Source organism: Somniosus microcephalus, chromosome 19 (genome assembly GCF_052327205.1).
Source record: "Somniosus microcephalus isolate GS21.2 chromosome 19, FLI_Smic_1.0, whole genome shotgun sequence".
Lineage (NCBI taxonomy): Eukaryota > Metazoa > Chordata > Chondrichthyes > Squaliformes > Somniosidae > Somniosus > Somniosus microcephalus.
Window position 1 is genome coordinate 11,618,947 of NC_141005.1, and position 23,540 is coordinate 11,642,486.

Here is a 23,540-nt window from a genome sequence, read left to right on the forward strand (position 1 = left end):
AACAGAGTTAGTAATGTAGCTCAGGTGACTCCAGCATAGAGTGAGCACTGTGCTCAAAATAAGGAGCTTTCAATTACCTGAGGTCAGTTACAATTACACTGCCTCCATTTTCTAATGAACAGAGGGTTGGATATACTGAATTTCCCTCAGCAGGTTTATTACTGATTACTATGACATGAGGTAGGAACTATCCCAGAGATGGGCAACAAACGCAGTGCCATTAATGGTAATGTTGTGAGATTCTTCACAAAAGAGGGGAGTTTAATTCAGATACCAAGCAGATAATGGCTGAAGGATGATTTGACAGCAAGGTCGAACAGGTGGGTTCTAATGGTGGGGAAAGATGCAGCAGGATGCAGTGATTTAGGAAGGGAGAATGAGAGAGAGTAGGATTGGGATGGCTGAAGGCTCTGCCGCAGATGATGGAGCGAGGGTGGGGAGGGGGAGAAGCTGGAGAAATGTGGTCACCGTCATCCAGATTTCAGGAGAGCCGAACTGGAGTGCAGGGCTGGAGGCAGTCGCAGAGATAAGGCGATGAGCGAATGGAAAGATTTGTCAACAATAAGGATTTTTAAATCAATGCATTGGAGGTTGCACCACCAGTGGCGGTTGGTGAGGATGGGTGAGCAGGACTTAGTATTGAATAGGATGCAGATGGTAGAGCTCTGGATGAAGCAGGCTTGGGGAGCCAGCCATAAAAGTGTTGGATAAAATTAAGTCTAGAGGTGGCAGCGACCAGAAATGAGGATGAAATATAGATGTGGAGGAGAGTGATATTTTGGAAGTGGAAATAGGCACTTCTAATGACACACTTAGAGTTCAAAGATTAGCTCACGACTGAACAGAGAACGGTTATACATGGCTAGGTTTAGCCTGAGCGATACTGCTGCTGAGGAATAGCATATATATGACAAATTGGGACATACCAAAGGTGACCCTATAGGGAGCAGCTGCAAATAGTGCAAGCTAAAATTCTCAAGTCAAGTGTGCGTTTTTGTGAGGAAGACTTTTATAACATTGCTCCTAATTTAGAGAGAAAATCTCAGATCATTTCATGTCCATTAAGTTTTATTACGCACACACACGTTGAGTTTAGAGCAGTGGTTCACCCTACCACTGAGCTACCGGCAGAATCTCTTGCCAATTAACATGGCTGGCACTTCAGAAAAGTTCTGCAATAAGGAAGTTCTTTACTCTTAAACAACGCCGGGAACTTGCAAACTGTAGACGTATAATCTTTGCACACCAACCTCGTGGAAATATTCCCGGGTCCATAAACGTTGCCATGCTGAAGTTTGCCAAAACAAACAGAAACATGAGGCCATTGTAGACTGGAATTGCTGGAGAGATTTCTTTTGTTAACCAAGGGCACCTTTTGGAAACAAAAGAAAATACAGGTTAGGAAAAGAATCAACCAAGGCTCTGTGTTCTTCAATTCTATCCAGTCAGTCCTGCTGGGAAGTGAGAAGAGCGATTGAACAGCCCTCCAACATTCACCGTCTAGTTTCAAGCGTGCGCCAGGGTGCTTGAGGGCTCCCAACACCTTTGGCACCAGACACCAGTTCGAGTCTCATCTTCTGCCGCAAGCAGTAAGTGGGGGAGATAACAGAATAAAACGTATGGATGTCCTGACGAGCAATCGGAAAAAACTATTTTTCTAAATAGAAAATGCAACTTAATAGTTGAAGATCATCAGTAGTTATGTAACTCATTGACCCTTTGGACACAGCAGTATCATTTCTGTACCATTGTTTTTATATACTTATTGTTTATATGATTATTATGTAAATATTTTGAAGAACTCCAGAATAAGCAATGTTTAAGTTTTGTACATTTCTCCAAGTCCATCTATAAAATTTAGGTTCAAAGTATAAAACGCAGAATAATGGACCTTCAGGAATGAGGAGGAGACTGTAATGTCCCCAATTTTCATGGCTCCACTATTGGTAGCCATAGCCCTAAGCTCTGGAATAGGCTCGCTAAATCTCTCCGCCGATCTACCTCTTCCTCCTCCTTTAAGACGCTCCTTAAAACCTACCTGTGACCAACCTGTCCTGATATCTCTATGTGGCTCGGTGTCAAATTTGTCTGATAACGCTCCTGAAAAGCGCCTTGGGACGTTTTACTGCATTAAAAGGCGCTATATAAATGCACGTTTCTGTTGTTGTAACTTTAGTGCAGGGTTCATTTCTGCAGTTCAGTTTCTGAAAAACCTTTTTAAAAATAGATCACTTTTGACTTGTCATAGCTACAGACAGCAAAGGCACCACTGGTTTAGAATAACTCCAGTGAAACTGGAAAGGTTTCTGGAATTTCATAGCTTCACATTTCATCCCAGAATGGCGTCTGCAGCTCAACCACTGGGATCCTTCTCTTCACTTACAAACGGGCAGAGACAGCAATCTAACCAGTGGCTTCCGCAAGCCAGAAAGTGACGTGCAGAAAAAAATATAGGGCCAGGAATTCAGGTCCCCACGGGTGAGTACGCTCTGGGTACTCACGCGTAGGGCCAACGAAAGTGCCGGTTTCGTGCATGCACTGCGCATGCGCGGGAAACCGGAACTTCCATTCCCTTGAAAGAAGGGGTTCACAGGTCGAACACGTGCGCCGGAGAGGCAGCGCGTATGCCTGGAACTTCCGTTTTTTTGGTTTTTTTTACAGGTTTCTCCGGGAGGGTAAGTCTGCAGCAGCTACGCTTTTAAAAAGCAGTCGCAAGGCCTGCTTTTAACAAGGTAAGTGGTGAATTAAGTAAAATTAAAACATTTTTTCCACAGGTTTATTATTTTTAAATACTTTAAAGAAAGGTAAGTTTTTTTAGCCCCATTAGAAAATGTAATTAATTTTTCAAAAATTTAAATTATTGTTTAAAATAGTTATTTTATGTAATTTATAGTTATTTTAAAAATGTGATTAAAAAAAATTTTATTTGAAGTTTTAGTGATGTTTTGGGGCCGATCTCTATTTCATAGATTTGCCAGGTCTTCCTGTCCTGAATAGAGATTCCCTGCTACAATTGGCTCTCCATGGCCCACTCCCAGGGGACGCTTTGAACTAACTGCGCCCCTGGGATACGCAAGCACTGCGTCCCTGCAGTTGGAGGCGGCCCAGGATCAGAATCCCACGCGGGCCCACAGCACAACGGCCGGTGCGCTAGCTAAGTGCAGGTCGGAGGCTTGCACCCGCGGGAAGCCCCCGACCCGAATTTCTGGCCAAAATGATGCAGACAAATTGTCAGAGGACAAGCTTGTCACAATAAAGAACTGAAAGGGCAAAATGTGAAGCACGATGAAAACAGAACTTTCTTTCAAATAGCATGTTGTTAGTTACAATCAGCACCTATAAAAAGTTAGGGAGCATCACCATCCATGCTAGTCTTCCATTAAATGTACAGTTCCATATTACTACAGAACCACTGCAGAAACCTGAATTGTGAAATCTTTTAATGTTCTTTACAAATGACCTTGGGGTCATCTCCTGAGCAACAGGGCCTGGACAATCTCTCACAGCTGTTACAGCATAAAATGTAAGCGCAGAATGACATCTGTACCTTAACCGCTGGGACCCCTGTGGAATCGGAATGCTACTGAATGCACTGACGTTTCAGATTTCAAGTTCCAATAAATGCAATCTCAGCGCAGCTGTTTGCAACCACCACTGAAACAGCGGCAGGTGTGGATCGGGATGTGCCCAAACCTCCTGGTTTGGTTCAGAGAGCGGTGGAATCTCCCCGTTGTGCTGAATTGAAGTGACAACCTACAAGGCTGAACCCACACACATGCTTGAAAACTGCAATATACTGTACAGTAGTTCTGCTCACTTCACAGTTACTCTGAGCATTGCTACATGCACGCTGCACATCAGGTTGTGTCGAACCTTTTTATCTTCCCGAGGCGTTTGGGTGCATAGCGTGGATTCTCGAGCGCCACATATAAAGTTTAATGTTTCGATTCATTTGTATATATCTAAGCTGCTGATATCGGTGGTCTAATGTAGGATTTATTCACACGTGAAGCAATAGCAGCAGTCCCTTTCAAACTTCCAGAGCCACAAAATCTAAAGAGAACAAAACAGTGAGTATGAAATACAAGTACCGAGTTGCCTGGGCTTTATGGGCTCTATAACCAGGGCTCCAGGGCTAGAAATGGCCCCTGCTGATTATAAATTTTGTAATCTGGAAGGAATAGTTGCTCCTCTGGGGGGTGGGGGAACCCGATGTCATCATGTGAAGTGCGATTAAAGGACAAAACTAATCGTCTTCAACTGTGCCAAATTTTAATGAGCTACAGCATTAGTTTTAAGAAGTGTTTTAGTCATAAAGAACCATTAAAGAAACTTGGAATATTTCAATCCTTTTTGGTTATTTTAATGTAATGATTAAGCACTAATGGCAGAGAGAAACTAGTTAGGGTGGCACCCAACTGGTGTGAAGAAGCTAAACCTAGTGTAAGCTCGAACAGCACCTCATCTTCCGATTAGGCACTTTACAGCCTTCCGGACTCAATATCGAGTTCAACAATTTCAGATCATAACCTCGGCCCCTATTACATTTTTATATATACTTTTTATCCATTTCTTTGTTTTGTGCCCTTCCCCCTTTTTTCTCTCCCTCTCATTCTGCCAGCGCATTTCACACCTCATCTAGAGCCGTCTTGTCTCCACTAGTCCTCGCACCATCTCGTCTGGTTTTGAATACCTCTTAATGTCTCTTCACTTCTCTTTTGTTCTTTCATCCCCATTTCCCAGCCCCCAAACTGGCCTTTTAATCTGTTTCATTTCCTGTGTGTTTTCAGTCCTGACGAAGGGTTTCGACCCGAAACGTTGACTCTATTCTCTCTCCGTGGATGTTGCCTGGCCTGCTGAGTTTTTCCAGCATTTTCTGTTGTTATTTAAGCTAAATTATCACATCGTCAATGTTCATTATCTCTACCACAGTTAGTTCAGCTCTTTCAGTGTTAAATAGTGAGTGCAGATATAATCTTCAGGGAAGCTAACAGGAGCTTTTATTGAGCTCGAGTAACAATACTAGTAAAAAAAAAAGAAAATAAACGAAAATGTAGGCAATTATTTGCAAAAGTTCAGAAATTTGTAAAGAGATATTGCTGGTGACATACATCACGATCAACACAACATCTGAGAAAAATGATATAATGAAGAAGTGATGTTCTCCATTCCAGGACTTGAGCACATAATCTAGGCTACACTTCAGTACCTTACTGAAGGAGTGCTGTATTATCAGAGGTGTTATTGTTAAACTGAGCCATTATCTGTCTACTCAGGTGGGTGTCAAAGATCCGACGACACTATTCAAAGCGAAAATGGTGTTTTCCCCAATATTATTCAGTCATTTTTTTCTGCTGACAGCCCACAAATGACCAGATTTATTGAATTCAGTTTCAACATGGTGGGATTTGAACTCATGACTTGAGGTGCGAGTCGACCTTCACCACTACACTTCAGATTAGGCACTCTGCAGCCTTCCGGACTCAATATCGAGTTCAACAATTTCAGATCATGAGCTCGGCCCCCATTTCATTTTTTCTTGTAATTTTTCCACTCCTTTTCCCACCCCCCCCCCTTTCCTTTTGTTTCTCTCTCACACCTGGCAGCTATCTTTTGCTCTGCCAGTACACTTTACACCTAATCCCAGCCTATTACCATCTCGTCTAGTTTCTAATCTCTTTTACTTCTTTTGGTTCTTTTATTCTTTTGTCCGATCGCAGCCCTGCCTCCGATCCAGTTTCTTTTCATTCCAGTTTTGAAGAAGGGTTCGACCCGAAACGTCAACTCAAATTTCTCTCCACGGATGTTGCCGGACCTGCTGAGTTTTTCCAGCATTTTCTGTTGTTATTTCACCACTACACTCCTGTACTGATAGAGGAATTGGCATTATCTACCAAATGAATACTAATTTGACAGGATTATCAAAGGCCAAGTCGCCCTCCAGTTGGAATAAACATTGGGCTCAATTGTCTAAGTTAAGGATGATTAGCAGTACAATTAGACCCTATTAGGAACAGTCAAAGCATTCAAATTTGAACTGCCGCTAAACAAACAGCTGATCATAGCTGCAGCGGACTGAACAGTATGTATATTTGTTTAGCCAGACTGTGAGGACTGTAGATTCCTAACTGGCGGTAATTAAGATCAAACATTTAGAAACAGCACCTATTAATGATTTCCAAAGAGCATTTAAGGGGAAGCTCGATAAACACACGAGGGAGAAAGGAATAGAAGGTTACGCTGATGGGGTTAGATGAAATGGGGTGGGAGGAGGCTCGTGTCGAGCAGAAACACCGGCATGGATCAATTGGGCCGAATGGCCTGTTCTATGCAAGTCTCATACGTTCTATGAAAGTGTTGAGGAAGGTCCCTTTTATACTTGATTTACCTCCAGTGCTCAGATGCTGTTAAGCAACCACATGGGCTGCAGATTGGATTTTTTTTTAAAGTTTGCAATTCTAGTGTTGTGACACCAGATGTCACCAGCAGATTTAATTTATATTTACAAAAGCATGTCGGCACCAAAAATCTTCAATTTAACACTTTGATCAAATATTAGGCTCCTCAACACCAGACATTAGAATAGGAATAGACTCAGTTCCTGTATACACACTGAAGAACCCTGGGTTAATGATGGTGTTTTAATTCAACTTCCTTACGCTGTCAGAAATGGTCAATTCTCTGCAACACACTGCTCAAACAATGACTTTTCAAAAGAAAGAGGTAGTTAAAAAATCAAAAGAACAGTCAAGTTCCTTTGTGTTTTTAGAAAGGCATCATTTTAGTGAGGCTTCTCACTTAATTTTTTTCTTTAAATTTGTTGGTACGTGCAGTCTAAACCCAGCAGACCAGATGGAGAGACAGACAGTACCATGTTAGCTCGGAAATAGACGCAACTCTGCCTGCCCACCTCCAAAATAACAGCACAGCAGGAATGATTGGGGCTCAGGGTTGCCAGTGTTCCAGGATTGCCCTGGAGTGTCCAGGAATTCACAGAATCATAGAATGATACAGCACAGGAGGCCATTCAGCCCATTGTGCCTTTGAAAGAGCTATCAAATTAGTCCCACTCCCCTGCTCTTTCCCCGTAGTCCTGCAAATATTTCCCCTTCAAGTATTTACGCATTTCCCTTTTGAAAGTTACTATTGAATCTGCTTCCACCGCCCTTTCAGGCAGCGTGTTCCAGATCACAACAACTCGCTGGATAAAGAAAATTCTTCTCATCTCCCCTCTGGTTCTTTTGCCAATAACTTTAAATCTGTGCCCTCTGTTTACCGACCCTCTGGCCACTGGAAACAATTTCTCCTTATTTACTCTATTAAAACCATTCATGATTTTGAACATCTCTATTAAATCTCCCCTTAACCTTCTCTGCTCCAAGGAGAACAACCCCAGCTTCTCTAGTCTCTCCACATAACTCAAGTTACTCAGGCCCTGGCACCATTCTAGTAAATCAGCTCTGCACCCTCTCCAATGCCGTCACATCCTTCCTAAAGTGTGGTGCCCAGAATTGGACACAATACTCCAACTGGGGCCTAACCAGGGTTTTATAAAGGTTTAGCATAATTTCCTTGCTTTTGTACTCTATTCCTCTATTAATAAAGCCAAGGATCCCGTATGTCCTTTTAACAGCCTTCTCAACATGTCCTGCCACCTTCAATGATTTGTGTACATACACCCCCAGGTCTCTCTGTTCCTGCAGCCCCTTTAAAATTATACCATTTAGTTAATATTGCCTCTCATCATTCTAACTACCAAAATGAACAACTTCACACCTCTGTTAAATTTCATCTTCCATGTGTCTGCCCATTTCACCAGTCTGTATGTCCTCCTGAAGTCTGTTACTATCCTCCTCACTGTTTACTACATTTCCGAGTTCAGTGTCATCTGCAAACTTTGAAATTATGCCCTGTATACCCAAGTTGAGGTCATTAATATACATCAAAAACAGTGGTCCCAATACGGACCCCTAGGGGACACCGCTGCACACTTCCCTTCAATCTGAAAAACAACTGTCCACCACTACTTTCTGCCCATTAGCCAAATTCCTATCCAAGCAGCCACTGTCCCTTTAATCCCATGGCCTTCAATTTTGCTAACAAGTCTATTGTGTGGTACTTTGTCAAACACCTTTTGAAAGTCCATATACACATCAACCATACTACCGAATTAAAGATTAATCACTACTGCGAGCAACCCAGGAGAAAAACCTAGGAGTGTTAAACAAATTGTGCGCTTTTTTCATTTGCTTTGCACACTTTTGTTTATTAGTTATAACAATACTGGAGATGGGAATAAGGGCTGTTTGACCGGGCGGGGCGGTTGGAGGCGGGTGATCATGTGATGAAACCTGCAGGAATAAGTTCAACTCGAGTTGGCAACCCCATCAGAGCTGGGCTTAGAAGGAAAAGAAAATGCTCTTTAACACACTGCTGGCTCTGTAATGCTAATTCATGCAGGCCTGCTGATTTATACAGATATCATGCTACCTGGCTGCTCAAGATCATTCCTGTTATTACTCCATAGCCAAGGCTGCCTGGAAGAAGGGAGGGGAAAAAATCTGAAGGAAACCAACAACTAAACTTCTTGAAGACTTCTCAAGAATGGAGCTGGCAGAGAATTGCCTACGAGAAAGACAGAACCTGCTCTCTCATCTAACATTGCTCCTCGTAATATAAACTCTGAAATGGGCAGATCGGATTGCCTGCACAAATATTCAAGCATACAAATTTCTGACATAAACTGCTCTTCACCTAGAGGCCTCCGAGAGGAAGGAACTTTTTGATGGAAATCAGTCTGCGTGCAAAAAGGAAAGCCTCACGGCAATGCTCACACTCTCATTTTGTATCCTGGACACAAACCACAAGGCTGGAAACCATTAAACAAGGAAAATGCTTAGCCATTTCAGGACTATGGCCGACATTTTGGTCCAAATCCCCCCCAAAATAGGAACTGCCTTCGCTCCAGCTGGCTGGCTTGGTTTTGCTTTCCTTTCAGCAGCAAATGTTTTAATTAAAAACTTAAATAAATAAAGACTTGCATTTCTAGGATAGCAAAATACTGCGGATGCTGGAAATCCGAAATAACAAGAGAAAACGCTGGAAAAACTCAGCAGGCCCGGCAACATCCGTGGAGAGAGAAAAACAGAGTCAACATTTCGGGTCGAAACCCTTCTACAGAACTGAGAAACAAAGGCAGGAAATGAAAGATTAAAACTTGCCCCCAAACTGCCTTTTAATCTTTCATCTCCTGCCTTTGTTTCTCAGTTCTGTAGAAGGGTTTCGACCCGAAATGTTGACTCCGTTTCTCTCTCCACGGATGTTGCCTGGCCTGCTGAGTTTTTCCAGCATTTTCTGTTGTTACTTGCATTTCTATAGCGCCTTTCACTGCCTCAGGGCATCCCAAAGTGCTTTACAGCCAATTAAATACCTTAGAAGGACAAGGGCAGCAGGTGCATGGGAACACCGCCACCTCCAAGTTCCCCTCCAAGTCACACACACCATCCTGACTTGGAAATATATCGGCCGTTCCTTCATCGTCGCTGGGTCAAAATCCTGGAACTCCCTCCCTAACAGCACTGTGGGAGCACCTTCACCACACGGACTGCAGCTGTTCAAGGCGGTGGCTCACCACCACCTTTTCAAGGGCAATTAGGGATGGGCAATAAATGCAGTCACTGTTACATTTTTTGAATTTAGCAGAAAGGGAACTTGGTGTTCAAAAAATTTAAATGAGACACTTTCGTTCCTTTACGACTGCATGGCTTTATTTGATTCCTTTGCTTATCACAGCTATAGACAGTCTCAGCGTGGTCACGTTGCACAGGAGCATTTTTTTAAACCTAGTGCTAAATTTAACTCGGCCGTGCTGTTCTTTCTTGGAAACTGTGCAGAGCTAAAAAAAATATGAATCCTGGCAAATAATATCCAGTGAGAAACCACTCTAGGGTATTTCAGCCTATTGACAATAGAACTGCTGGCTCCATAGAAGCAAAAATTAAATAGTATTTTAATTGAAAGACCCAATTGAAAGGCCAGATCCCATAGTGCAGGACACCAGCAATGGGCTTGACAAGCTTTTATAGATATGTGAAGAGAAAAAGATTGGTAAAGTCAAGTGTAGGTCCCTTGCAGTCAGAATCAGGGGAATTTATAATGGGGAACAAAGAAATGGCAGACCAATTAAATACATACTTTGGTTCTGTCTTCACAAAGGAGGACACAAATAACCTCCCAGAGATGTCGGGGAACATAGGGTCTAATGAAAGGGAGGAACTGATAGAAATCAGTGTTTGTAGGGAAACGGTGTTCGAGAAATTGACGGCATTGAAGGCCGATAAATCCCCAGGGCCTGATAATCTACATCCTAGGGTACTTAAGGAAGTGGCCCTAGAAATAGTAGATGCATTGCTGGTCATCTTCCAAAATTCGATAGACTCTGGAACAGTACCCACGGATTGGCGGGTAGCTAATGTTACCCCACTGTTCAAAAAAGGCGGTAGAGAGAAAATGGGGAATTACAGACCGGTAAGCCTGACATCGGTAGTGGGGAAAATGCTAGAGTCCATTATAAAAGATGTAATAGCAGAGCACTTGGAAAACAGTGACTGGATCAGACAAAGTCAACATGGATTTACAAAAGGTAAATCGTGCTTGGCTAATCTACTGGAATTTTTTGAGGGTGTAACTGGTAAAATAGAGAAGGGAGAACCAGTGGATGTGGTGTATTTGGACTTTCAAAAGGCATTCGATAAGGTCCCGCATAAGAGATTAGCGTGTAAAATTAAGGCACATGGGATTTGGGGCAAGGTATTGACTTGGATAGAGAATTGGTTGGCAGACAGAAAGCAAAGAGTTGGAATAAACGGCTCTTTTTCCCAGTGGCAGGCAGTGACTAGTGGGGTACCGCAGGGATCGGTCCTTGGACCCCAGCGATTGGTCCTTGGACCCCAGCTAGTCACAATATATATTAATGATCTGGACGAGGGAAGTAGATGTAATATCTCCAAGTTTGCAGAAGACACAAAGCTGGGTGGGCGCGTGTGCTGTGAGGAGGATGCCGAGAAACTCCAGTATGATTTGGACAGGTTGGGTGATTGGGCAGAAGCATGGCAGATGCAATATAACATGGATAAATGCTTATCCACTTTGGTGTCAAAAACAGGAAGGCAGATTATTATCTGAATGACAATAGATTGGGAGAAGGGGAAGTGCAACGAGACCTGGGCGTCCTTGTGCACCAGTCGCTGAAGGTAAGCATGCAGGTGCAGCAGGCGGTTAAGAAGGCAAATGGTATGTTGGCCTTCGTAGCGAGAGGGTTTGAGTACAGGAACAAGGATGTCTTGCTGCAGTTGTACAGGGCCTTGGTGAGACCACATCTTGAGTATTGTGTGCAGTTTTGGTCACCTTATCTGAGGAAGGATGTTCTTGCCATGGAAGGAGTGCAGCGAAGATTCACCAGGCTGATACCTGGGATGGCAGGAATGACGTATGAGGAGAGATTGGGTCGATTGGGCTTGTACTCGCTGGAGTTTAGAAGAATGAGAGGAGATCTCATTGAAACTTTAAAAATTCTGACAGGACTAGACAGACTAGATGCAGGAAGGATGTTCCCGATGGTCGGAGAGTCCAGAACCAGGGGTCACAGTCCAAGGATAAGGGGTAAGCCATTTAGGACAGAGATGAGGAGGAATTTCTTCACCCAGAGAGTGGTGAACCTGTGGAATTCACTACCACAGAAGGCAGTGGAGGCCAATTCATTAACTATATTCAAGAAGGAGTTGGATATATTTTTTAAGGCTAAAGGGATCAAGGGATATGGGGAGAAAGCAGGGACAGGGTGATATACCTATCAATTCATTCCATGAAAAGCGACGAGTTAAGATAGTAACGATAGGTTTTTATTGGCTAAATAACAGAGCCCACCCTCGTGGGTGATCGGTTCCAACAAGGAAGAATACTAGCCAAGCGGTCACCTTTATACCTGGGCAAGCAGGCGGAGGTATGCCTAGGTATAACAGCGTGCATGGCAAGAGGTAACCTTGTGTAGTGATAACAACAGTGTAAACAGTGATAACAGTGTAACAATAGTGAACGGTTGTGAACGATAACAGTGGTTTACCACATTCACCCCTTGTTTAAAATTGAGTCCGGCGGGGTGAAGTGTACTACCAGTTCGTGTATGTCAGTCTATCAGGAGGCCTCGTAAGCCTTTCTGACCGGCGCAGCAGCGGCGGCGGTGGTGCAGTATCTGATGTTAATGCTGGTGTCTGCGTGGTCGACGAAGGCCCCTGGGGTTCCGGCATGCCGCCTACAGGAGCTGGGTTTGGGGGAGTGGTGGGGGATAACGGTGGTGTCTCAGGGGTGCCCGAGGGTGCGAGGTCTCGCAAGGAGACTGTGTCCTCCCGCCCGTCTGGGTATTCCACATAGGCATACTGGGGGTTGGCGTGCAGGAGGTTCACCCTCTCGACCAGGGGGTCTGTTTTATGGGTCCTCACGTGCTTCCGCAGCAGGACGGGCCCCGGAGAAGTCAGCCATGTTGGTAGCGAGGTTCCTGTAGTCGACTTCCTGGGGAAAACGAACATTTGCTCATGAGGGGTGGCGTTAATGGCGGTACAAAGCAGTGACCGGATGGAATGGAGCGCTGCCGGGAGGACTTCCTGCCAGCGAGAGGTTGGGAGGCCCTTAGACTTCAGGGCTAAGAGGACGGCCTTCCAAACTGTCGCGTTCTCTCTTTCCACCTGGCCGTTCCCCCGGGGGTTGTAGCTGGTGGTCCTGCTTGCAGCAATACCTCTCGCGAGCAGGAACTGGCGAAGTTCCTCGCTCATGAAGGATGAGCCCCGGTCGCTATGTATATAGTTCGGGAACCCGAACAAGGCGAAGAGGTCGTTCAGGCATTTGATGACCGTGGTACTGGTCATGTCTGGGCAGGGGATGGCAAAGGGGAAACGGGAGTACTCGTCAATAATGTTGAGGAAGTACACATTACGGTCAGAGGACGGGAGGGGCCCCTTAAAATCGATGCTCAAGCGCTCGAAGGGGCGGATGGCCTTGATCAGGCTTGCTCTGTCCGGTCTATAGAAATGCGGTTTGCATTTGGCACAGACTTGGCAGTTCCTGGTCATGGTCCTGACCTCCTCGATGGAGTAGGGCAGGTTGCGGGCCTTAATGAAGTGGTAAAGTCTAGTGACCCCGGGGTGGCAGAGGTCGTTGTGGAGGGTCCGCAGTCTATCACCTTGCGCGTTGGCGCATATACCTCGTGATAGAGCATCTGGGGGCTCGTTGAGTTTACCAGGCCGGTACAAGATATCGTACTCGTAGGTGGAGAGCTCAATTCTCCACCTCAAGATCTTGTCGTTCTTGGTTTTGCCCCTCAGCTTGTTATTAAACATAAAAGCAACCGAACGCTGGTCGGTGAGGAGGGTAAATCGTTTGCCTGCCAGGTAATGCCTCCAGCGTCGTACCGCTTCCACAATCGCCTGGGCCTCCTTCTCGACAGAAGAGTGTCGGATCTCAGGGCCCTGGAGGGTCCTTGAGAAGAAGGCCACAGGTCTCCCCGCCTGGTTAAGGGTTGCAGCTAGGGCGAAGTCGGATGCATCGTTCTCCACTTGGAAAGGGATGGACTCATCCACTGCGTGCATTGTGGCCTTCGCAATGTCTCCTTTTATGAGGGAGAAGGCTGCGCATGCTTCTGCTGTCAGGGGGAAGGAGGTGGACTTCATGAGGGGTCTGGCTTTGTCCGCATAATTGGGCACCCATTGGGCATAGTAAGCGAAGAGCCCCAGGGTTCTCTTCAGTGCCTTTTGACAGTGGGGAAGGGGAAGCTCCATGAGGGGGCGCATTCTTTCGGGGTCGGGGCCGATGACTCCGTTCTCTACTACGCAGCCGAGGACGGCAAGGCGCGAGGTGGTAAACACACATTTCTCCTTATTGTAAGTGAGGTTCAGCCGTTGGGCCGTACGGAGGAATTTCTCCAGATTAACATCGTGGTCCTGCTGGTCGTGGCCGCAGATGGTGACGTTATCTAGATAAGGAAACGTGGCCTGCAGCGCGTTCTGGTCAACCATCCGGTCCACCTCCCTTTGGAAGACCGAAACCCCGTTGGTGACGCCGAAGGGAGCCCTAAGGAAGTGGTAGAGGCGGCCATTCGCCTCGAAGGCGGTATACTGGCGGTCCCTCAGGGCGGATAGGGAGTTGGTGATAGGCCGACTTAAGGTCGATGGTGGAGAATACCCGGTACTGTGCAATCTGGTTGACCATGTCAGATATGCGGGGGAGGGGGTATGCGTCCAGCTGGGTGTACCGGTTTATGGTTTGGCTGTAGTCGATGACCAGGCGGTTTTTATTGCCGGTCTTAACGACTACGACCTGGGCACGCCAGGGGCTGGTGCTCCCCTCGATGATGCCCTCCTTCAGGAGACGCTGCACCTCAGAGCTAATAAAAGCTCTGTCCCCGGCGCTGTACCGCCTGCTCTTGGTAGCGACGGGTTTACAGTTGCGGGTGAGGTTAGCGAACGAGGGGGGCGGGACTTTGAGAGTGGAGAGGCCGCAGGTGGTATGCGGCGGGCGGTTTAAAAACTGCTGGTTGTAGACTGTGAGTGGGGGGAGGGGTCCACCGTATGCCAAAGTGACACTTTGGAGGTGGCATTGGAAATCCAGCCCTAGTAGGACGGCAGCGCAGAGCTGGGGCAGGACGAGAAGTTTAAAATTTTTATATTCCGTGCCCCTAACCGACAGGGTCACCACACAGTATCCGCTGACGTCTGTTGAATGGGACTTCGACGCCATCGAGATCCGATGGCGCGTTGGCCGGACAGTGAGGGAGTAGCAGCGCACCGTGTCTGGGTGAATAAAACTCTCCGTGCTCCCGCTGTCGAACAGGCAGGTCGTGGCGTGGCCGTTTACCTCGATGTCCAGCATGGACCTGGACAGATGATGCGGGAGAGCTTGGTCAAGCGTGACGGAGGCCAGCGTATGGCTGAGTGAGCTGCTGCCGTCGGCAGGTGAGGCGGTGGTCAGGTCTGGAGACAACATGGCGGCCGAGTGCGGCGAACAAAATGGCAGAGAAGATGGCCGCCCCCCACGACTCACATGAGGCACTGCTGGCGTCTGTGGCCTTTATCAAAGATGGCCGCCCCCAGAACTCACATGAGGCACTGCTGGCGTCTATGGCTTTCCCTCTGCAGGCGTTCGCGAAGTGGCCTTTTTTTCTGCAGCCGGAGCAGGTCGCGTTCCTTGCAGGGCAGCGCGCCCTTTGATGTCTCGCCTGGCCACAGAAATAGCAGCTGGCGGCCCGATCGCGGGGCTCCACTGCCGCAGCAGGTCCCGGGGGTGGCGGTCCCGATCGATTCCGGGACACCGACGCCGTAGTAGGTCCCAGGGGCGGCGGTGCGAGGGGTATTGCGGCCAGAGTCAGGCCCGAGTCCCACGGTCGCGCAGCACTGTACCCGGAGGTCCCGATGGGCCACTTCCAGGGAGCGAGCGAGGGCTGTAGCTGCTTTCAAGTCGAGGTCCTTTGATTCAAGCAGTCTTTGCCGTGAGTAGTCGGACCGAAGGCCTTTCACGAAGGCATCACGGATATTTCCTTCAGCATGTTGTGCAGCCGATACAGCTTTAAAGTCACAGTCCCTGCCGAGTGTTTGTAGCGCCCGTAAAAATTCATCTACAGACTCTCCTGGCTGTTGCGAGCGGGATCTTAGGAGATGTCTGGCATACATTGAATTTACTGGGCTCCGGTACTGCTCTTTTAGCAGGTCGAGGGCCTCCTCGTATGTATCAAGGTCCCGGATGAGTGCAAATACTTTAGGGCTCACCTGGGCGGTCAGAACTCTTAGTTTGTCGGCTTCCGATGGCACGCCGGAGGCTACCAGGTAGGATTCAAAGCAGCTCAGCCAGTGATCGAAGTCGAGGGCTGAATTCGCTGCCTGTGGGTTTAGATCCAGGTACGGCGGTCGGAGGGCTCGCAGCCAAGTCGGCTGCTGGGGCTGGTCAGTCATTTCAAAATTTAGCCAATAAAATTGATATACCTATCAATTCATTCCATGAAAAGCGACGAGTTAAGATAGTAACTATAGGTTTTTATTGGCTAAATAACAGAGCCCACCCTCATGGGTGATCGGTTCCAACAAGGAAGAATACTAGCCAAGCGGTCACCTTTATACCTGGGCAAGCAGGCGGAGCCATGGGCGGAGTCAGCTGAGGTATGCCTAGGTATAACAGCGTGCGTGGCAAGAGGTAACCTTGTGTAGTGATAACAACAGTGTAAACAGTGATAACAACAGTGTAAACAGTGATAACAACAGTGTAACAATAGTGAACGGTTGTGAACGATAACAGTGGTTTACCACACAGGGTACTGAATTTGGATGATCAGCCATGATCGCATTGAATGGCGGAGCAGGCTCGAGGGGCCGAATGGCCTACTCCTATCTTCTATGTTTGTTTGTAGATGCAGGGAGGATGTTTCCCCTGGCTGGGGAGTCTAGAACCAGGGGTCACAGTCTCAGAATAAGGGGTCAGTCATTTAGGACTGAGGGGAGGAGAAATTTCTCCACTCAAAGGGATGTCAATCTTTGGAATTCTCTACCCCAGAGAGCTGTGGATACTCAGGCGTTGAGTATATTCAAGAAAGAGATCGACAGATTTTTGGATACCAAAGGAATCAAGGGGTATGAGGATAGTGCAGGAAGGTGGAGTTGAGGTAGAAGATTAGCCATGATCTTATTGAATGGCAGAGCAGACTCAAAGGGCCGAATGGCCTACTCCTGCTCCTATTTCTTATGTAAAGTGAGTAAGACAGGAGACCAGGTAAATGAAAGCAATTAAAGAATGTTGCTGTTAAAGGTGTGGTAATTAAAGGATTGTTAGGAACGTAATATTTTGGCATAAAAACAGAAAACGCTGGAAATACTCAGGTCGTCAGGCAGCATCTGTGGAGAGAGAAACAGTTAATGTTTCAGGTCAATGAGTTCTGACGAAGGGTCATCGACCTGAAAGAACGAGTTCTGACGAAGGGTCATCGACCTGAAAGAACGAGTTCTGACGAAGGGTCATCGACCTGAAAGAACGAGTTCTGACGAAGGGTCATCGACCTGAAAGAACGAGTTCTGGCGAAGGGTCATCGACCTGAAAGAACGAGTTCTGACGAAAGGTCATCGACCTGAAACGTTAACTCTGTTTCTCTCTCCACAGATGCTGCCTGACCTGCTGAATATTTCCAGCATATTCTGTTTTTAATTTCAGATTTCCGGCATCCGCAGTATTTTGCTTTTGTAATATTTTGGCATACTTCTTCCAGTGTCACTTTGCAACAAACCTGCATATGATGTTTGTTTCATAGTCGAAGTTAAACCATGTCTCCGAAATTGATTTTTTAATTTTTTTCCCCTCACTTTTTGTGCTATAAATAGAAACATAGTGTTCTGCTGCACAGTCATCACTTTATTTATAGATTCCGACACATTACATCTATAATAAGGTTTCTCATATCTGTCATGGACACTGAGCCTGTCACCTACTTCGTAACCATTATGTCTCAAATTTATCACATACAAAAAATACTGTACCCACAAACTCTGTCCAACAAAGGAGACATTTGCTGGGCTATGGGAGTGGGACTAATCGCATAACTCTTTCAAGAGCCGGCACTGACACGGTGGCCTTCGGTATTGATTCTATGCACACTCTGTCGTCACCATCCACACACACAGCAAAACGCAGCCAGCCAGTCAGGCCTCTACATTTTGGATTCTGGCTACTCTCTGCCACCCCCATAGTTCATGATGCTCACTACTTGAAAGCCTCCCCAACACCAACTCCTAGAATAGTTCACTGGATATCAGCTGTGGCTCAGTTGGTAGCACTCTTGCCTCGGAGTCAGAAGGTTGTGGCTTCAAGCCCCACTCCATTTCAGACTGAGATGAGGAGGAATTTCTTCACTCAGAGGGTTGTGAATCTCTGGAAATCTCCACCTCAAAGGGCTGTGGATGCTGAGTCAGAGTACATTCAAGGCTAAAATAGATAGATTTTTTGAATCTAGGGGAATCAAGGGATAAGGGGATTGGGCGAGAAAGTGGAGTTGAGGTCGAAGATAACCATGATCTTATTGAATGGCGGAGCAGGCTTGAAGGGCCAAAGGGCCTACTCCTACTTCTAATTCTTATGTTCCAGAGATTTGAGCACAAAATCCAGGCTGACATTCCAATGCGGTACTGAGGCATTGTCAGAGGTGCCGTCTTTCGGATGAGACGTTAAACCGTATGCCCCATCAGGTGGAAGTGAAGGATCTCATGGCACTATTCAAAGAGGAGCAAGGGAGTTCTCCTTGATGTCTTGGCCAATTTGCATCCCTCAACCAACACCTAAAAAAGATTAGCTAGTCATTATCATTGCTGTTTGTGGGAGCTTGCAGTGCACAAATTGGCTGCGTGTTTCCTACATTGCAACAGTGTCTACACTTCAAAAGTACTTAATTGGCTGTAAAACACTTTGTGACGTCCTGTGGTCAGGAAAAGCGCTATATAAATCAAAGTCTGTCTTTCTTTCAATGCGTATCCCCAACAAGACAATTTCCTGGAGTCGCCACAGGCCGCCAGGGTTCCAACCCATGCGCAAAGGGATTTTCCTCCTTCAAATGAAAAAAAACCCATTACCAATTCCATTTCTATACAGTGACATGCTACCAACTTATGTCCATGTTCATCAGAGGACAACACGACAGACTTCAAGCTTTCCTCTACACAGCCAAGTTGAAGTAGCTTGACCGAAAGTTTAACATTCAGTTCGAGTTCAAGTCTTCTGTCGTCTAAAACTTTAAATTAAGCTCTTTAACCACTTAAACTGTTGTTAGTTCAGAAAGTTCAATCTAAGATCTTGAAGCAAGAATTCAAATAAATCTTTCCATTTTACTGTACTCGGAGAAGCAGTAGACAGTGAGGAACTGACATCTTGTTGTTTTGCTGGGGGGGGGTGGGGGGGGAAGAGATAGAATGTTGTCATATTCTGGGAATGGATGAGGGGATGAGAGACAGAGATTCTGTTGGGTGGGGAAAAAGAATGAAGAGATAATTTAGTGGGGATGGGGCAGACACAACTAGAACAGGAGAAGGAGAGAAACCTTATCTTGGGAGGGGGATTTCTTCGATCTGCTAGAAACAGGAGAGACAATTGCAGTTAGGGATCAGCAAGACCATATTATTGAAGTGTATCTGAAGAAGCAGTGGAAGATGATTCAATAATAACTTTCAAAAGGGAATTGGATAAATACTTGAAGAGGGAAACTTTGCAGGGCTATGGGGAAAGGGCAGGGGGACTGGGACTAATTGGAGAGCTCTTTCAAAGAGCCGGCACAGGCACGACGAGCCGAATGGCCCCCTTCCGTACTACTGTATATGATTCTATGTATCCTTAACGCACTGTGAGCTCCATCATAGATCTACCAGTCATTATAAAAACAAGTTGGCCTTCAAAAGGCACCTAAACGTTGATTATAGATGGTGAAATCAGTGATTACTACTAATGCCTTTACAGCTTTTTTTTACAAAGCAAATAGTTAGAAAAACATTTTGAACCACGGCAGTTGGCTGCATGTCCCGTGTAATGTATTCCAGATTGGACCTTTTCATTCTGCTGCCAAAACATCTGTCTCTGTTGCTGAGGTCTGAATGATTCAACAGATCAAATGCAGCTGAAAGCACACAGATGTTGTCCCAATAATAAAAAATAAAGTGATGTTTTGCACCAGCCATTGGTCGTTGAACTACCCGCCCATCAGGGTGCCTTACAGCAGGAGCATCCCAACCTCAGGACTGATCACAGAAAACCAGCTTTCCAAACCCAGACAACTCAGGCAATATGCGCTTAGATTTCGTACTTGCTCAATTGCTCAAGTTTTAAGGCCCTGGAGGCTTGGAAAGGGCTGTTACTTACTCTGCTGCCCAGTTGGTAGATACACCCTAAATGAGAACACCAAGACCTGTTGGTTTGAGTAATTTGAGATCTACGCAAATGAATGGGAACAGGGGTCGAAGCTATGTAGCCTCCCAAGGTGGGTACCTACACGACCCGCAGAAACAAAAAGCTTGGACGTTCCTGCCTTAAGGAGATAAAATAAAAATCTGAAATAGTAACATCGGACGGTCAGCATCGGAAAGAGAAAGAAAAAAACTTAATATTTAGGGTGTGGCTCTGAACAACCAGACTGTGAACCAGTCTCTCTTTTAGATGTTGACCAACCTACTGTGAATTTGCCATATTTCTTTTCCCCATTTATTGTTGATCCCTGAATGGCTGCGTCTACAGTGGCTCCTTTTCTTTGCAAAGGTACAGCGTTTTAGATTTTCAAATTCCCACTTCCCTCTCCTCCTCCACCCCGACTCACCCCCAGCCTCCCGCCCTCCTCCCAAAAAAACCTTACACTCTCAGCTCTCACGGCAGTCACACTTTCCATTTCAAAAGGCACATCCGTAAATTCCACTGGTCAAACTGAAGGCCTTGTGCATGACTCAGTATTATAGGAACAGGAGGAGGCCATTCAGCCCCTCGAGCCTATTCAATTAGATCATGGCTGATCTGTATCTTAACTCCATCTAACCACCTTGGTTCTGTAACCCTTAATACCCTTATCTAACAAAAAAAAAAATTCCATCTTCCTCATGCACCATTCACTTTGTTCACTGAGTGAGTCGTTTCAAGCCTTTACTGTCTGAAGCTCTTCAGCTGGCATCTCAATGGCACAGAACAGACAGGCTGAAATCTCCCCCCTACCTGGGAGAAGTTACCTGATCTCGGAGCAGTGCCTTATTTCCCTCCCTTTCCCAAACAGCATAGACAACATTACAAACTATGTTCTCACTAAGAACTCCAAGGAACCCACTATTAGGTGGTGTTCCAAATTATATATTTAAATAGAAAAAAAAATAACCTATGTGAAATGAGCGGCTTACTTTGACTGTTGTGAGCTGTTAAATTTTGAAGCGCCACTTTGCGTCCTATTCATATCTAATTTGCATGACTACTTCTGCTAATTACAGTAGATGGAATGGGGTTGCTATTTTTAAAATGCTGTTAGTGCTTTTTTTCTCTGCTGCACACTTGACTCTTCCACTCTCTCTCACATCCTGTCCCACGAGTTAGCGTGGGAGAAAGCACTGTAATAATTGATGGAAACCCACAGCTTGCATTGAATTAATTTTCATACCTATTGTATTCATGTATGGCACAGAATGCTGGAAACTAAAATACCAATCTCCTGCTGGGCTAAGAGGTTGCACATGTTAAAGCTCAAAGGTTTGAACGCCTGTGCCATGAGCCACAGCTAAAATTGAACAATCTTCTTTTTAAACAGTAAAATAACCTCGAGAAATGTTAAAACCTTTTAGTAACTAGTTGGTGAAAATGGATATAAAAAAAAATTACTGTTGTAATGTGGGAAACGTGGCAGCCAATTTGCGCACAGCAAGCTCCCACAACAGCAATGTGATAATGACCAGATAATCTGTTTTTGTTATGTTGGTACAAAACATTCAACAACGGTTTATAGTGAATCATGGGATGTATGTACGTAATATTACAAAGCTACTTTGAAACAAAGTTGACCACAGCACACCAGCTTTTGCTCAGAAATGGTAATGACTAATGCATCCAAAATTACTTGCAACAGATTCTTTCTTCCAAATTTCCTACATTACAACAGTGACTACACTTCAAAAAAGTACTTAATTGGCTGTAAAGCGATTTGGGACATCCGGTGGTCGTGAAAGGCACTATATAAATGTAAGTCTTTCTTTTTTTCTACGTTCAAGTCCCATTCCAAAGATGAGCACAAAAATCTAGGCTGACACTCCAGTGCAGTGCTGAGGGAGTGCTGCATTGTCGGAGGTGCCGTCTTTCAGATGAGACGTTAAACCGAGGCCCCGTCTGCTCATTCAGGTGGATGTAAAAGATCCAATGGCATTATTTCGAAGAAGAGGTCTCCCTGGTGTCCTGGTCAATATTTATCCCTCAGTCAACATTACTAAAAAAAAATTCTGGTCATTATCACATTGCTGTTTGTGGAAGCTTGCTGTGCACAAATTGGCTGCTGCATTTCCTACATTGCAACAGTGACAACACTTCAAAAGTATTTCATTGGCCGTAAAGCACTTTGGGACGTCCTGAGGTCATGAAAGGCGCTATAGAAATCAGGACGAGTCGAGTAGACTTTGTGAAACAAAATATGCACCATGTATGTACACTTTTCCAGGCATCCTATTGCATCCTGGTGCTTTATCACTTTTTAATTGTTGGGTGGTTTGCACATTTTAGCAATACTAAGGTGGCTCATCAAGATTCTCGCTTACTGGTCTTTGCTCTTGTTTACTGCTTCTTCAGCAGTTCTGGAGGTTAAGCTGAAGATCAAGTGTTCCTTCCAACAAAGTAACATGTCCTCTTTTGCCTCCCCACCCCTTTATGTCCCATCAACAGCTGTGCCTTCAGCTGTCTAGGTCCCAAGCTCTGGAATTCCCTCGCTAAACCCTCCACCTCTCCACCTCCTGCTCCCCTCCTTTAAGACCCTTCTTAAAATCCAGCTCTTTGTTCAGCCCTCCAAGTACCTCCTTTGGCTCGGCATCTATATATTTTTTTGATCACGCCTCCTTGAAGGGCCTTGGGGCGTTTTCCTATATTAACGCCGCTATAGAAATGCAGTCAGATATTGGTTAAGATAAAGGAGGCACTTCCACTCATTCGATCTCATCCTCAAACTTCAAACAAATCTTGCGATATATTTTCTGCATTACTTATGACTCATGTATTCCACAGAAAACTGCAGATTCTTGATAAATAACTATTTGCAGCATCTGCAGGAGGTCAGGTATAAATGGGAATGGAACTGATGAGATTTTATCCTTCTTGAATCAGATTGCTGTTACCCTCTAGGTGGCAGCACAATCAGACAGATGTCATCATTATTCCAAAAAATAGTCCTTACAAATATAGAGGAACAAAACAGAATTGCTCGCACACACCCAACACATACTGCTCAGCAAAGTGTAGGTCAAAATTATTATTTTTTTAAATAAAGGTCAGACTTCCATTCAAGAGCTTCACAGGAAATACAACTTTATTCATTCTGCAATTGATCTGATTTACGTTATAGCAGTTAGGGTTAAATAGGGTAGTAATGTAGGGAAATGCGGCAACTACTTTGCGCACAGCAAGCTCCCACAAACAGGAATGTGATAATAACTAGATAATCTGTTTCAGTGATGTTGATTGAGGGATAAATATTGGTCAGGACACCGGGGAGAACTCCCCTACTCTTCTTCAAAATAGTGTCATGGGATCTTTTACATCCACCTGAGAGGGCAAACGTTTAAGGGTTTAACGTCTCATCCGAAAGACGGCACCTCCGACAGTGCAGCACTCCCTCAGTATTGCACTGCAGAGTCAGTCTAAATTTTAGTGCTCAAGTTGCTAGAGTGGGACTTGAACCCGTAACCTTCTGAATCAGAGGTGAGAGTGCTACCAACTGAGGCACATCTTACATTTAGTTTAATCCTGAG

At 45.5% G+C, this 23,540-nt stretch overlaps 1 protein-coding gene across 4 annotated transcripts in view; it reads right to left on the minus strand.

Annotated features, from left to right (window-relative positions):
* Positions 1–23,540, minus strand: part of zdhhc8b (zDHHC palmitoyltransferase 8b) — a 262,473-nt gene that overhangs the window by 38,890 nt on the left and 200,043 nt on the right. For all 4 annotated transcript variants that reach the window (XR_015081788.1, XM_086011956.1, XM_086011959.1 and 1 more), the window contains exon 2: positions 1,251–1,372. Coding sequence is in view for 3 of the 4 variants with exons in the window: in XM_086011956.1 (XP_085868082.1) it covers positions 1,251–1,372 (122 nt within the window). In the remaining variant the exon portion in view is untranslated. The remainder of the gene's footprint in view (positions 1–1,250; positions 1,373–23,540) is intronic.